The 17,210-nt window shown below is 42.3% G+C and overlaps 2 protein-coding genes across 2 annotated transcripts; both read right to left on the reverse strand. All coding sequences in view use genetic code 11, as the record gives it.

Moving 5' to 3' along the window:
• Positions 1-70: 70 nt before the first annotated feature.
• EGR_05829 (Akirin-1) lies at positions 71-2,807 on the reverse strand (the record flags this gene model as incomplete). The annotated part of the gene is made up of 6 exons (XM_024495078.1): positions 71-219; positions 363-518; positions 604-675; positions 739-1,068; positions 2,451-2,588; positions 2,657-2,807. The coding sequence occupies 6 exons, from the start codon at positions 2,805-2,807 to the stop codon at positions 71-73; spliced, it is 996 nt and encodes a 331-aa protein (XP_024350541.1).
• A 5,730-nt stretch (positions 2,808-8,537) lies between these two features.
• Positions 8,538-16,820, reverse strand: EGR_05830 (Dual specificity protein phosphatase; the record flags this gene model as incomplete). Its single annotated transcript, XM_024495079.1, has 10 exons — positions 8,538-8,678; positions 8,715-8,802; positions 10,335-11,007; positions 11,876-12,081; positions 12,161-12,284; positions 13,812-14,371; positions 15,339-15,645; positions 15,902-16,085; positions 16,122-16,301; positions 16,767-16,820. The coding sequence occupies 10 exons, from the start codon at positions 16,818-16,820 to the stop codon at positions 8,538-8,540; spliced, it is 2,517 nt and encodes an 838-aa protein (XP_024350542.1).
• Between the last annotated feature and the right edge of the window lie 390 nt (positions 16,821-17,210).

The following is a 17,210-nucleotide window of genomic DNA, read 5'->3' on the forward strand; positions in this document are numbered from 1 at the left end:
CCCCGGTTAACAGTGTGAACACCCGCTACCCGGCAAGAAAGCGGCACCGAGCCATCCACCCCCTCCCGCCCTACGGCCGTCTCCCGGCTTGATAAACGTGGGCCCCACCCCACCACCCACGGAGACCCACCCCCACACAGGCCACGCCGCCAGCCGTGCGCGGCACCCACCAGCCACCCCCCGCGAATCCACGACCACGGCCGAGCCCCCAGGGATCCCCTGGGAGCGCCCCACACCACGCTTAGGACCGCCCCACTACTCCTTCCCACCAGCTACTACACCATCCCCAGCCAACTTGAATTTTCAAGAAGGACAAAGGTGCCCGCCCATCTTATAAGCTAGCTAGCTCTCATCAAACTCACACGCAGTCAGTTTAAAGTTACTGCTACATTCAACTACACCGCACAACTCGAAGTAAACTGCATCATGGAGGAAAAACATTGAGGTAAACGCAGGCGCCCAAGTGAGAAAAGATGGACATAGATGGAAGCCAAACACCTTCGATGATAACGAACGATCTAGGAAACATCTAAAAAAGAGGCGTTTGACTTTTAGAGCTTGTTTTTAAGCCCATGCACGTGATCATATTCATCTACGACTTACAACTCATTGGTGCGTCCTTGAACCTGTAACTCAACTGGTCCTGATTGAACTTCAACAAGGCCGCATACTGTTCTGAAAGAGGAAGAGATAAGAAGAGACTCAACCACAAGAAACCGGAAGTAGCCGAGCCCCTACCGGCGAGTTTACAGCAGAGAATGTTGTCATACTCCTCACGAAGTTGTTCTTCACGCTCACGGATAAGGCGGTCACAGAGAGCAGTGACCTGACACATTGTGAAAAGCGGTACAGTATCCTGACTTGTGCCAGCACTTTTCGGCTCAACGGAAGAGGGCGATTGTGGGGGCATCGGCCGCAGGGAGGAAGACGGCTCTGTGCGTGGTGGGGTGCAGGAGCCATCCGAGGTCTCATCGGAGTCTGAGGAAGCTGGTGTATCCGGCTTGGGCGAACGAATCGCCATCTGACGCATGCTGCTTATCACCTGCGAGCATGAGTGCAGTGTGCACTCTATATGTAAAGAATAGAATGTTTTAGGACTAGGCCTACGATACTACCGCTTGCAAGTTCAGAGCTCGCAGATGGAATAGCAACCGATGAGCGACAAGCGCTCCCACGTATTTTACATGTTACCTACCAAGAGGTTACAAACACCAACGATACTGAGAGTTGAAAAACCAAACCATAGAAGATGGATGTCTCTTAGGCGTACCAATGCTTGCAATGCTTCATATTAATAAGTAGGTGATTTATAAATAAGCTCTAGAAACAGTACGAAATTGACAGTACTAAAATTACCAAATAAATAAAACCGTGGAATGTACTAAATTCAACAAGAATAATCACCATAGAATCAGGCGTTTATAACCAAATCCATTTACATCCCGAATGGCATCAAATATTTGAAGCTTAAACAGCCCTAACTTTGCAGTTAATTCATGACTGATAACTGCAAATGGGGGAAATAGGTAAGGCCAAAGTTGAAGGCCTCATAAATAGAAATGATTCTGATAAATTTCATAAGGATTCCATTTTAACTACTTCCAAAAGTGTAGGTAGGGCACCAAGTAACGGACTCATGGCAAATAGTAAGGGAGCACCTTTAAGTAAGTTCACAATCAGTTAGGATCTGTAAGGCTGTCGATGTGGTGAATTGAACCAACTTGCCATGAACAGACTAGCTGTTTCGTGAGCAATAATAGTTGTAATGCATAATAACTACAGAAATGCAAATCAAAACTTAGAACTGTAACAAGAGTGTCGTCACACAAGCCACGTCGCACGGGGAAACGAATCCGAGTACAGTAAGCATTGGATCGAAGGCAGGGTTACTTCAGCACAACAAAGTTGACGCTTAATGACAAATGAACTCGAATTTCATTAACACATCGACTGTGAAATCGATACCTAAAATTACTGGTAGTGTCTTCAGCTACGAGCCTATACTCAAAAATACAGAAGCAGGGACACTTGAAGACCCCGCCCTAGTAGTAAATTTTGATTCTGGAAACGCAACCTTGTTCGAAATTCTAGTAACTCACGATTATAATGAAGGAACTATGAATAATACAAAGATCATAAACAGCATAAACATGAGTTAATCAAGGGGAGCTCAGAAAACGCGAATATTACAGGAAACTGGCTAATTACCTCACAATTAACAAGGTTCAACTATAACCACACATCACGCAAGCTACTTAAAGAAGCATTAATAAGATGAGAACACCAAACAAGTCAACACACATAAATCGAGAATGGAAGCACTATCTTAAAATAACGGTAAGTTCATGCAGCTGAAAACATCCCCATATATTCCAATAAACAGATTTACCAGAAGAAAAAATCTAAAATCCAAAGTTGCCAATAATGAAACCGAGAAATGGCTGAACTACCCTCTGGTGAACTCGGCCGTTCATTGTGTACACCAGATGCGTCGTGGCAGCTTGAAAGACAATTTGGTGGGAATTTCGGAATAATTCTACGACGCTGAAGACGCCATACCTCGTATCGAATGCGCCGGTGTATTTGATCTAAAATAAGAAAAGCTCGAGATCACGACAAAGGTTCCGTACTAATTACAACAAATCCACGAGCTAACCTTTCGTAAGACGAGAAGAAGGTATAAAGGCAGATTCTTGCGATGTCAACTGACAATTGCAGGGGAGGTTTAAAGAGCACCGATGTCTTTTCACAGAAGAAGAACCGATAGAATCAAAAGGAGCAGATCTCTTTAGTGTAACACAAGCCATGCTACAGACAATAGAGCAAAAATTATACAAAGTTACAAAAAAAGAGAAATCCGAGTTAGTTAACAGCGACTAACAACCAGGCGAGAAATGACTGCAAATCAAGCCCGCTATAGATCAGTAATTCACTTATCGTATATCGTTTGATTGCTCCTTAGCAGCCAAATGGAAGTCATAAAATAAGTGCCGGAAAATCAAAACCTACGCTGTTTGTTAAATAAACATAATCACCCATTCAAATATAGTAGGTAAACAGAACCAGCTCACGCCGCTTTGTTCCGAAAACCTCACCGCAGACGAATTATGAAGAACCGCTGCAGAAGTCGAAGTGATTAATGTAAACAAGCGGCAATTATACATTTATTTCATATTCACGCTAAATTAATAGGCAATTTAACATTAAACATCGTTAAGTCTGCGTAACCAACGTCAATTCAGAAAAGAAACGTTTATTTTGAAAATACGGCTGGGAAGTCATTTCATTTCACTTTGTGTACCTGCCTCGAAGCACAAATGTTAAGGGGACTTAAAAGCCAAAGAAAATTTCAAGCTTTTGTTTAGATTTTTATTTTGGATCTACAAAATGTGGTCATGCATGTGCTAAAAACCACCTATTAATAAACTGAAAACAACCAACTCAACTGTGTTATTTTTCATTAATATCCGCAATTTTTGTCTGTGTCCTAGATGTACTTGCACCGAAACAGAGTAAAGAATCACTTTTACGTGTCCTGCTATAATAAATCGCATTTTCAACAAATAGACCAAAACTAAAAATATGAAGTTGCTTACGAAACTCACTAGCTGTTAAAAGATTATGCATTTCGGGATGCCAACGCGATAATTTTCTCAAATGCTACAAAGTGTGGGGAGTCAGGCTCTACTGGCTCTATTGCCTAACTAGGAATCGTAAGAGCAACATTTCCCTGACCTGCGACTGACGCCTATATCTTCTGCGAATAAACAGGAAGACAAAAAGAAAGAACTCACATAATTTGACAGTGACGCATTGAATCTCATCTAAACAATACAGATCCCTATGCACACAACGACAAGGTAAATCAATTAATGGATTATGCGTTAGTTATAATGTCAGATCTAGCGTCAGAGCTGCAAAATAATCACTCAATTTTGCTTGAAGAGACGGACACTAGAAAATGTCCCAGTGTCATGCCTAGCAAATCCTTCACGTGGGTTATTCCATAAACTAATTTCATCGCGTCGGACGGGTAGGCGTCGCTGCAACCAAAAAGGAATGTACCGGCAGTGATTCATCTGGTCATAAGGGCACCCTAGGCGTAAGGAATGCTTGGATTAAGCACACGAGTTATGCTGTTTTCACCATCTAATTTATTCAGAGGATTAGGGGTCGTATGTATGTATGGATTAACACCATTTAAGTATTCGCGCCAAAAGCGAAGGACTAGTTAGTTTTTGTGAAAAATATCCAGCTACTATAAGTGACCACATCAAAAACATTTTTTGCTTACAAAGAGTAGTGGACGTGCTGTCCTGACAACAAAGTACAAGAAATAGCAAAATGTTGATTTGTGCTGATATTTTCGAAATACAACAAATGCCAGGAGAAACATAATTCAAGCAATGTTAATTAAAAAGATAGCGAAAATATATAAAGGGCAATAAATTGCAATTTTGATTTCGTTTCTATCGGTTAAAAAATTGCTGCGAATAATAACACGGAGTTCAGGGAATAAAGTATAGTACGGAAAAGGGAAATCATAGCAAAAAACAGCAAAATAATCTCGTAAGTAATACGTATGCAGAAGCAAAAACTAACTTACCGCCTTATTCGTATGATTCATCAAACCATGTCTCATCCCCCATGTAGTGACTCACGATGCGACCTTTTGACGAAACCCTCCGTCCTTCTGCAGCCAAATTCCGACGACTTATCCTTGGCACGGCCCCACTCATGAGTGTCGACAAAACAGATGCCTTCAAATCGTCAACACATCGCTTAAATTGCATTCTGGGGAAACAGTATTAAAAATCCAATGAATAAGGTCATAAGCCTTACGTTTCACTGTAATTAGAGGTGCAGAATTTCTGAGAGTAACGGAATCTCCGACAAGCATTCCTTGCTCTTCGGTTTTAAACATCTCTGTAAGTATTACTTGGATAAAACGAAACACTGTCAGCTTCACTGCCTCTGATTCAAATCGAGTGTTCTCATGCATTTGCTTATTCTCGCGCCTAACTGACCTTGTTCTTCAAGTCATTACGAAGAGGCTTGTCCAATAGACATTTTTTTATTTACTTCAAGCAGTGCATCCTTCTTTCGCGTATAATGCATTTTTCCCACCTTCAGTAGTGTTCAACTGTTTCTTAGGTTTCACACAAAACCTCATCCCCACGATAACAATGTCTGCCGTCATAGATTCACTGCGCAAAATCCCTTCTGTGTAAGACAGAGACCAAATGAAATCCAATTGCCACACTGCCTCACCATTGTGCTGATGCCGAGACGCACCTAAGACACCGCCACTTTTCTAGCTAGATTTGGCATCGTCGACAGCAATTGACAGTGAATCCCGGGAAATGTTGCGAATTGTTAATAAAGTGCACTTTTAACGCATATTGGACCTGATGCTTATTTAGTGACTCCCTAGTAGCCTGCTCGGAGGAAACGAGGTGATTTTGCTCTCCAATGGTGAATCTCCCTAACTATACTTTCGACATCCTATGATAACCGCTGCCACAGATAAAAAATGCTTCCCTTCAACATCACTGGATAAAGGGGTGATCTAGCGACACCGGCATCTACCGCTTCCATTATTCGCCACATGAATCTGGTAGTGGAAAGGCTGAAAGCAGATGTGGACGTTCACATCAAGCCTGATCTGGAGGAGGATTGATGGGTCGAAGCGAAAGAGTGCTGACAATCGCCAACACAGCATTTAAAACCGCTTTAAAAAAGCGGATAAGTCTGTTTGATTTGATGGATTTTCTTTGCCAAGGTATCTGGAGTACTGGCAAAGGCCTTTAATAAATGGTAAATTAAACTGGGAATTTTCTGTTTTTAAAAGATGCTCCATTTTAACCCACAGCGCACTCCACCACTAAATCAATCATTGGTAAGAATCTGACGGAGCGAAATAATGTGGCAATATTTCATCGTGATTCCTTAAAGTAATTTGCTGATGGTTATTAGCGAAAATGTAGTAACATTTTGAGAATTATTTCTTTTCCCTTCCAAAGCATCAATTTCAATTCCATGATATCACTAAAAAGTCATTTAACTGACAATTATTGAAAATCCTGTGACTACTTGTTACATCAGAAGTACATAAGCACCATTTGAAAATCCATTAGATTGCATTTACCAAAAGTATGTTAGAATACAACATCCATTTCACAGTCATCATATATCCGATTTCGTTTTTCTTAATGCCACTTAATACGTATTGACTGACGAGTGAAACAAGTGGAGAGAAGGGTACAGAGTTGGTTCATTGGAATTTGGAAAGGCTGGAAAACTCTTCTGCTTAGCTGGATGCAGAAAATGCAAGGCGTTTCCAAAGGTGATATCAATGAAAGTCAACCGATTACATTGCAAATATTTGGTAGCATTAAAATTAAGTTATTTTTGCACTAATATAATCAAACAGACTTTTAGTCAACAAATGCTACAAAGGTAATCAGAAAGAGCTAATTGAAACTCCACTTAGTTGTTTGAAAATACCGCACTTCCCCTGTGTTCGAAATCAACGCCTAGGAAATAGGAAATTGTTTATCCACTTGAAAATAATAAACGCATCCTACAGCCTCTACGATTACAAACAGCTTATCGTGGAATGCAACTTCTCTACTGAGGCACTTCACTAATGACAGCTTATAAATAAGTCTCACTTATTTTACAAACCGATGCGAATTACGCCCTCGAATGGCGCATCATTCTAGCTTCTGTGATTATTTCACAAAAGCCAAGGAAAGCAGAGCAGGGCGGAGCGGAGCAAAGCAAGGCGGTAATGGGCCCGAGAAACGAAACTTCCATTAGCACAAGTCCACAACCCACTCTCAATGCCAATTCAATCAGGGCATAACAAGTCATTAATGCTGGCAGCTTCAAAACAACAAGTTTACTTACGAACACGGCAATTGTGAAACCACCTCGTACAAAGTGCACAGAAAGTGACAAACAAACATTACCGCATTTAAAAAAATGTAGCAAATACAAGCTTGATCACCCTGTGATATGGAGTAGTTGAGCTTCACTTTCTCCATTCTCTACTATCACCACCAACGAATCCCAAATAAGCGTGAAATCCACTTTTGAAAGTTAAAGTAACGCGCATAACGCAGCGAATTAAATGACGCAGTTGTGACCATAGGACCAAAGTCCATGAGATGTGGAAGCTGACCCAGAAGAAACTTGGAACTAAAGTAGCTGATTTATTTTTCGCGTCAATGTTGCCGATGTAAGTCAGTTCTTCTGCGTGGCTCCCCACGTCTCTCCCACCATCACCCGCCCCGATCCAACCAACAGGTTTCGTTTCTATCACATTGCCTACTCGAACACGGCAAACATCATGTTGGTTAAATCTAGATTTAGACCTAGATCCACTGCAAGACAGCAGCCAATGCCTTTCAAAGGACGTGGATAATTCAGGCACGGTTGCTAGTGTCAGCACGACCCCAAATGTTGACACAGCCGCAGTGGATTCATGGCGTTACAACACTGCCATCGCCACCAACGGCGCCACAGCTCACCATACCACACCACTACGATCGTAGGTGTTGAGATGACCCTTCAATCAAGCGGTTACTCTAAAATGTGGGCATTTGCATTTGGGTTTGGCCTTTGTCTAGTGGATGCGCCTGCACTGCCACACTGCATTCACACACCCTCGCTCACCCTCCGCCGATTCGGTTCACGACTTAGAGGGTGACTGTCGACTGCCACATTTCGGCCCTCTCATGCGTGATACACCACACTGACACATCCATGTCCCACCGAATGCCGTCGCTCCACACCATTACAATTGACTCATACCATAACCTAGCCATCCCATTGAAACACGCAATCAAAACCTCGAATGTAGGTGGCTCTTTGAGTAGTCTGCTAAATTTGTCTAGCGGTACTTATGCAAGATAATAGTGATAGCTTGATTTTGTGGAACATCCGATCGCACCTTGTAGATATTAAAACTTCTATCATTTTGGATATGGTAAATTTCTTCTCTAGTGCAAGGTATTATTTCGCTTTAACATGTCTAAATCTGTAGGTCTCCACTTTCCTTACCCCCTTGGGGTGCTTACAAGCTAACAAAATAATAACATTTTTGAGATTGTGCAGGTTCTTTAGATATTCTCGCTTACTTCGATAACTTTATCCTACTTTGAATCGGCATTTGTCCGTAAGTCACGTTCACTATTCAGCTTATGTTTAACAAAAGGTCACGTCACATGCGGGGAATTCTGTTTACTGGAATTCTTGGAACCACGTGATCAGATATTATTATTATTATTATTATTATTATTATTATTATTATTATTATCATTACACTCATGCATTGGCTAATTTCGTTTAGTTAAATGTCTGCAACCTGGTTCACAAACGCGTCGCTCCTGTGAGATTTTGCTACTTTATTCGTCATGACACCGTTTTTGTCTTTTTTAAACCTTCGCGCATGTTAGAAAACTCCTCAGTTCTTACCATTAGCAGACTATCTCCCCATGGAGTTAAATTTAGGACTGCCGTTAAACAAATGATCAGGCAGCTTCCTTTGAACTATTAAAATATATGCGACCCTCCGCCAATACATTGTTGCGGTGCTTCTGAGTGACCAACGGCTCTTTCCAATTCATCTTTACCATACGAAACTCCACAGTATCTTTGCTGGACGATTCGTGCTGGTCGAAAATGTCAGACGTACTTCAATTGCTCACTTCGATTACACAAGATTGTATTTGCGTTCGTGCAAGGAGCATCACTAAGATCTCGAGCATCAGGCGCTTAAATCCAATTTGACCTCCACTGAATAAATCAAGGTAATGCTGAAAATCATAAACTCGGATGATTGTTTGAAAAGCTATAAACTGATGTAAACAACTACCCGGTCTAGTTGTCAACATGTGCAATGGACATTTATAGAACGTGATTGTTAAACCAAAGAAATAATACTGCTCCGATATATTCGCAAAAAAATACTCAGTATTCTTCCTAAAGAATTTTGTTATTGCTGCGCTCCAATCTTAAACCCCAATTAATCCTACATATAAGAGAAAAGTCCAGACTTTAATCCTAGGGTAAATTACCCTCAAATGCAATGTTAAATCTATATTGACGAAAGAGATTACGCTTTTGAGAGCTATATTTAGAACGGTGCCTTAGTAATGTGCGTTTCCTTGTCCTGGGTCCTTTTGCATGGCCTTGCAGAAATTGACCAATGGGAAGAACACCAATCAGCGGAATAAGACATAAACGTGGATGGTTTGTGAATGGATGCATGAAAGTACCCATTCGTTGAAATTTCACTCCGGTTCCACATTGTTTCAGGCAAATGCGGAACCACTTGCACGCCAAACTTTAGTCGTAATCTTTTCCAGTCGTTCACTGATCCCGAGAGGTCAAATGACCAAAGGTCCAATAGTTCCAGCCACCCGTTTGATTCAGTTTGAACTAAAGAGACATCGCATTCGTGAGATCTGTCCCGCAGAAACACTCTCCCTAAGTGCTAGGAAGTATATCCAAGTTGTCCATTAAAAATTCAGGCACAAGCTACTGGAATATTTGGTAGAACAAAACTAATATTATTATTAGCGGTCTCTGATCCTAAAAGTAAGTTCGCTCACGGAGAATAACCCCTGCTTAGACTTAATCGGTGAATAACTATTGAGAGAGAGGTGGATTTTTGTGGGCATGGAAAGTAGACAACTCAATGACTAACCCCATTCGTTTGACAAAGCTGTATAACAAACAACAACTAGGATAGAACAAGTCCAGCAAATGCATTTTTTTCATCGTCTAATAGTGCCTCAAGCAACCAATGAAAGAGAGATGATTAAGTTTCCTTACACAAGTAACCAATCCGACCCTTCCAACGGCTTACGAAAATGAAGGGCGTAACAAGAAGCCAAGATCATTCACTATGACGTTTTGTTGCGCTGCAATTTAGACATTGTATCGCGTAGACTTTCAGGGAAGAAAGAAGAACAGAGCAGTTCTGTTTTCTCAAATAGATCTCTCAAAAGAATCACTATGCATAGCGCCAGGGCAACTGCACTACAAATGCAAATGAAATGCGAAATTCATATTTAAAACAAAATTATTTAAGTATATTCACATACAGTCAGATGACTATGCACAATACACAAACAGACCGTTTGAACAAGTTAGGCAAATGCGACAAATTCCACCTTGTTGACTAGACAGGAGACACAGACAAAGTAGACTAAGAAATAGGGAAACTGGGAGTATGCTGACTGTTGCTTGAGGAGGAAAGACTGGAATGACAGGAGGATTCCGCAGTGGCCTGCTGGTGCCGGCAGCTTTCGCCGATAACCCACCGGTGAGTAGAGGCGTTAGGACTTTGCAGGCCACCACCACCGCCGATAATGGTGGGATTAGAGGCGGCCATGTCGGTTTCGATATCAATGTCGCTAGAAGGGGCTTCAGCGGCAGCAGCAGCGGCGGCTAAGGCAGCACCTGCGAATTGGAGTTCGGAAAAGGTGGAGAGAGAGAAGCGTCGAGCCTCCTCAACGCGAAGCTGACTGCCCCTTCGAAGACGACGAGGACGCGGGGACGGTGGCGGAGGCGGTGGTGAGGTGGACTTCAAACGCGACAGAGGACAATCCTCCGATGGAGAGGAGAGATCCAGGCTAGCGATGGCAGTCGAAGGAGAGGGAAGAAGAGGCCCGAAACGACTGCGTTTCCGTCGACCTACGAAGGTTACAGGATTTGTTGTCGCTGCTGAAGTGGAAGTGAAAGTTGTGCACATGGGAGCATCGGCTGTGGTGGTAGCGGAAATTTCGACGGATGGTGTAGAATGCTCAAATGCAGGCAGAGGGTAGAGGGCGAGATACTGTGAACGATCACGCTTTTTTGAACATCCTCCCATTAGAGGTCGACGAAGCGAAAGGGTGACTGGACGCGATGGGCCCGGCGTTCCAGACAATGGCAACGTCTTTGTTGGGACAGCAGCTGTTGATGTCATGTGGTTAATGAATCTTGGAGCTACTTCTGCAAAAAAATTATAAAAACAGCCTTTAAGCTGCCGTAAATATCCTTTTTATAAGTAACCGATTAGCAAGGTTCTTTAGGATCTCTAAAAAATTCAGCGAAATGCTGACATTCCTCAAAACCAAGCCGTAAAGAGAACAATGAAATGAACTTCTACAATCCAAGCATATAAGATATTTTGACAATACTTCCGTTTTTGTATGTAGATGATTACAGAAACATTGAAACAAGAAAGTGGGTTATTCCATAACAAGATGACACCGGAGGTGTTTAAAAACATTGTGATTAGATTCAATCTTCCATACAACCTGGAATTTTCAGAGACACATAAGACAACTGCTATAATCCAAAAAAAAACATGATAACATTAATGTGGAGACTGTACCAAATTACCACGGCTGTAAATGTTTTCTGCGGTTAAATTCAAGATAATTTAATCACCGATTGCCCTTTAAGTTACTTGGATTTCAATATTTTAAATAAGTGAATTAAAGTCTACCTCAGAATCAAATGCTTCCAAGAGCACATCATCTCCACTAGAATGATAGTGGGCAAAGATAGGAGAATGAGGGATTTTTGTGTGCCTAGGAATATTCTCATTTGTGATGTTAAAACAATAGCTTATAGTTTAATTCAGGGTAATTTCTCGGAGTTGTAAAAGAGGACAGTATTCTACTCCAATAGCTAGGGAATGCTTAATTCATAACCTATTTTAAAAACGGCACCTGAAAATTTGGCAGATGAGTATACATCTAAAATACAGTGCTCGAATTTGGAAATAAAATTCGAAACAGGAAATTTTCCAATTGATTAGGAGATTTTACGTGGAAAAATTTTGTATTCTAAATCCAGTCAGGCAGAAGCTCACCAGAGTTGGTGTCTATTCTCCCTGATGACCCTGATGGAGTTACCGCCTGAATAGGGACATGAGGTTGTACGCTTATTACCGGAGGCAGCTGAGGGGGAGGAGGAGGTTGTGACGGCGAGGGGAGATTGAGGCGCCGCTCAAAATCTGTCAGCTGGCCGATAAAATTGAAGTTTGGAGAGATTTTCGGCCGCATAGACTTCACACGACTGAAAAAAAACACTCAAGTAGGAACGAGAGATGAGCAAGAGGAATGGCAGCGGTCACGTAGAGTGGGATGTAACTCACTTGTACGCTTCATCGAAGGTGATACGTTGGTTGCACATCAGGTAGGCGATGGCCAATGTCGGTGACCTTGAAATGCCCGCGAAACAGTGAATAAGCACGCGGCCGCTACAGTCCTTGGCTGAGTCTATTAAGGAAAGGCAGAGGGATACGTCTACGTGATTATTGTGCCAAGGCGTACAGTTTTACACCTGCGAGAGCACTGACTGAAAGTGAAAACAGCGAACTAGTCAGCGCACAAGACCTGGAAGCGCAACAGCTACCACCAGGTTGGATGAGCAACTAGCGCTTCCAATGCGTGACCGCACGCAACCGTGACTGCACATGTATGTAGGGTGGAAGAATTGAAGGGTAAAGGAATAGGTTAAGCATAGGCCCCACCGCGTGCAGACCCTTTAAATATAGCGTAATTTAGCTTTGCCAATGACATCGGGTTCAATTATACCAGCCAGTAACGATGGCAGTGAAAAATCACATCACATCCTGAATCAGCTAACGAGAATTGCATCAGCAGCATTGCCTTCATTGAAACAGGTTGAGTCAAAATCCACGATACTCCATTGTCTCCCATTTTGGCTTGATTTAGCATTTAGCTGAATGTCTAATCCAGGCGTCCCAAAATCACTGAACGTAACTTGTTACTGGGACTGCTTGTATCATCATAATTTGCCACAATAAATGCAAAACTGGAAAGATATTGCTCGTGCATTCCGCAGCAAATCGTCAAGAATACAAATTCTTGGTAAAGTGCAGAAAATTTGTTACTAAGGGAAGTGTATATTTAATAATCCACACCGACCAAGACGACTCTAGTCCCAAAAATTCAACAGTAGTGTAAAAAGGAACGGTGAAATAAGCTTATGGATCCGTAACGATTGAAGATTCCCACTGATGATGCCCCACGAAGATTTTAATATCGGCAACGCGCTAAACATGGAGTTGGTTGATGTGAATAAAAAAGTACGATTACTAACCTAAGATGGTTAAAAGTTTTAACAAATGTATGCGTTTCAGGACACTGACATTTTGTTGATCTGGATTATTTCGCGCATATATATGCGACGTTGTCCGTTTCAATTTCAATCAGACTGATTTTCAAAAGGCCTCACATGAAAGATAAAGCATGCATACCCGAGATGGTCGTGTTCTCGAGTAAAAATGCATAACATTCCGTGCATGATTAGCATTCAAAATTGTGAATTGGGTCTGAAAACTAAATAAGTTTAAAAGGAATCAATTTCCCGCTTTCTATTGTGCAATTTTTAATTGGTTCCATGAACAACTTAAATGTAATGCAAAAAACGATATAGACAAAGGGTAGCACTTTGTCATTTAAATTCGGAAACAAGAAAGTAGGAGTTTTGTCGCTCTGCGAGCACACGCGTGAGCACGAAGACAAAGGCCTACACATTTATCACGGGACTCGTTGCCAATGCTAAAGTCGCGTAATCACGCTGACTTCAATTTAACCTCCCCCACGCCCTACCGACACTGACGCATTCAGCAACGAAGACCTAGCTGCTTCGGTAATACTATCAGAAAGCATAGAATATGCTCACACTCATAAACACACGCAGTGGTCTCCAAATAAACACTACATACTACAACCTACAAGAGGGGGAGCACACGTTTTGTGCGTGTGTAATCAACTCACCAAGAAATGCAAAAGCCTTCTCAAAGTAAGGCACCATGTCAGCCTTCCCATTATCATGGATGGGGATTCGGAGAAACCGCGAGGGAGGCACGTGAGGTGAGATCTCGCCGTCAGCGGAGACATTGATCACATGCGTCACCCCAAACTCGACACACACCTTCGCAGACATGGCGTCCGCCTGGCAACCGATTAGCATATGTGGAAGCACTGCTGTTGGCAGGGGCGATTCGAAGGCCTCGGCACTGAGAGCTGCGCTCACAGTGGAGGCCGGTCGGGGGGGCTGGGTAGATGCCAGTGGGAGTGTGGAAGCGGAGGCAGAATTTGAGGGGGAGAGAAGTCGGTAGGACGATGCGAAATGGCAGTGAGAGGAGTTATCGAGAAGTGTGCTACAGGTGGAAGTAGTAACAGAAGTGGAGGTGGAATAGGAAGCAGAGCAGAGGGATAGCGTATTCGGTCGAAGGCGCAAGGGACGACGGCATGAACTGGCCATGATGACGTCATCGACGGAGAGGGAGGTCACTACGGTGGTGGGATCTGAGGTGACTCGGGAAACAGTTTTCCTGTGGAGTGGAAGACACCAAAGGAATGTATGACGCCAAATCGTGCGCGCGCACACATTACACAAGCACGAGGGTTTGACTCAACACCACACAATTACCAGGAAATTGACGCTGCGAGTCAAGAACCCAGAGGTTGAATGCAGAAATATACGATAAATAGACATTTATTCGACACAAACGTGCGTGGATGTGTTAAGAAAAAACGTAAAACCATATTCAAAAGGCTGAAGGACTACTAAAACGATGGATCTACATTTAGGCCGACTTTTCACTTGAATAAAGCAAATAAAAAGAGCAAACGGCGTTAACTTCTCATGAAGGCCAAACTAAAAAAAGAAGGGTCAAAAATATCGCGGTGGTAATGAATTGGCTGTAATCGTGAAAAAGTAGGAAAAAATTTGAAGCCATATAGTATGGTCTTATTGAGAAATTGATAAAAGTGCGCAACGTTTATGGAATTTTTTAAAAATAAATGATCTACTGTTATGAAAAGTAGAAGTTGGGGGGCTCACTAGAGGAAACCCCAGGTAGGGCGGAAATGAACATTCTAGGACCCAAAGCAGAACTAAAGAAGTGCAGATAGGGAATGCCGATACCGAGGTGCCTAAGCAGGTTACTTTAATAATGCAGGGAGAAACACTACCCAACTTTTACAACGAATTTGAAACGAATGCGTATTAATTCGAGTGGGCAAACGTGCACTTTGAAGTTGAAAAATAAACCGCGCAACGGGCTGTTTGCATGCATGTAAGCGCGTACAAACAAACATGCGACAATGATTTACACTAATGCAGTGCATGCACACGCATTTGTCGACATGAATCATCGGCCTCCAATGTGTTCGTGTGTGCGTAACAAAATCGACCAATGCGGCAGCAGTGACACGTCTGTGTACAAACAGGCGCAGCAGAGCTCTACCCTGGATCAAAGTATAGACAAGTTGTACCAAAATATGATATCATCGTACCTGCTAATAGTAGGTGCGTTATCTGCAGCAAGGTCGGTAGAGAGAATAACGCCAGAGTCACTGCTTCGGTGTGAAGAGGAGGATCCACAAGAGGAACACGAAGAGGGCTGACGAGTTGAGACACTCGAACGATCCCCTGGAGAGAGCGAGGTTGAAGGAGCGTCGTGGTAGCGTTTGAAAAGGCACTCCTGTAGCAAATTTTCTAGACCTGAATCTCCCTTCACACCGACAAACTCTTCATCTGGAAGCTTGTCTGGATGTTGCCAACAGAGTTGTGGATATGCTGCACGGAACCCAAGAAAACCGCCTGGCAGAATAAATATTCAAAAAACTAAGTTTGCAAAACGGAGTCTGAGTGACCGGAAGTGATAAAAATCAAAGACGATTTATGAGGAAAATTCACGAGTCCTCTAACTACTACGATGAAAATAGAAATATAATGTGAACGTAAGGAATCAAAACATAAAGCATTTACTTCCTCTGGTTTTGCTACAAAAAAGTAGAGGTTGAAGGCATTAAAATTCATCAGCCTTAAAAAAGTGGTATTGAATGTAAGAAAATACCCTGAAGAAGAACAGCATTTGAGAATAATTCTGCAGTCCCATTAATAACAAAGTGAGCGAAATTGTCAGAGTAACCAGTAGGGCGTTCCACTGAGCACTGGTCATAGAGAACAATCTTCTTAAATGAATGCATGTTTTCAACAGTTACACCGACCAACAGCGATAACAACGGGCCCAGAGCGTGCTAAAATGTGGTTAGAATGCTGCTTTTGAAACATACCGAACTAGCCATGAGCCTCCGCTTGAATGCTCGATTCCCACCCAAATTTAAGGCAGAGCATATGTGACTTGTATGATATTCTCGAAAGGAACGAATGTCTAAGACTGCCACCTGAGGGAGTATAAATGATAAGGGACCTAACTTTTTCATTTCCGAATATCCAAGACGCCAACTGGTGGACTGTAACAAGAGAAATTTCGTGCATAATAATTTATTTATAATCCCATGTAAAAAATAGGGCACCAAATCCCAAAAAATCTGCTTCTTGTTGACTCACAACCGTCAAAAATCAGCTGCGAAATCACAGGTCAAAGCATTAGTCAATTAGTGAAACTAAACAAAGCTGACAAATATAGGTGTCAGCCAAGCCTAAACATTAAAAGTTGTTTTAAAAATTAGCAATAATTTCTGGTTTTTAACTTTGTGTTAAAGGTCTAACAGCTTTTAAATGTGTTATAGTGCGTCATCTTTAAATGATACGATGAATGAGAGCAAAAAATTACACGCTTTTTTAAAGACAGTGCAAAATGGTTAAACTGTATGTTGTGATACACTAACGATACACGTTTCTGGTCATCGATGAATCTCCAACGTTTGATTTTATGGTATTGTGCAACTAAGAGCCTTAAACGTTTGAAAACTCACAGGCGTGGCATTCTCGACACTTTTGTTTCCCAACCCGGATTTGGAAAGATGCATGTTGCAACGATTGAGCCATTCCTAAAGTAGAAAGAAGTTGTACTAGCAGCAAAGTAAATGTACGTCCAACTTCAAATGGAAATACAACTGTGGAGCCCTAACTGCTCGCACAACCAAAACCACGAGAAAAACAAATGATCAGAATACAACACAGTCTCTCTCCTCTTCTGAGTGTCACGCCATGCACTATCCTTGGTCAATCTCCTGGTTTAGCCACCAATTATTACTCGGTGCTGTACGAAAATTCCAGGAACCAGCTGCGCCAGTCATGGACTTTCCATGCAACTCGGGCTATGCTTGACCGCAACATCACTGATCTATCCTGTCACTCCTACTGCATCAAGAGTTTCTTCCTGTCTGGAAACCGGACTCGGGGACAGGGAATATACT

Source organism: Echinococcus granulosus, assembly GCF_000524195.1.
Source record: "Echinococcus granulosus chromosome Unknown EG_S00046, whole genome shotgun sequence".
In the NCBI taxonomy this organism is placed as follows: domain Eukaryota; kingdom Metazoa; phylum Platyhelminthes; class Cestoda; order Cyclophyllidea; family Taeniidae; genus Echinococcus; species Echinococcus granulosus.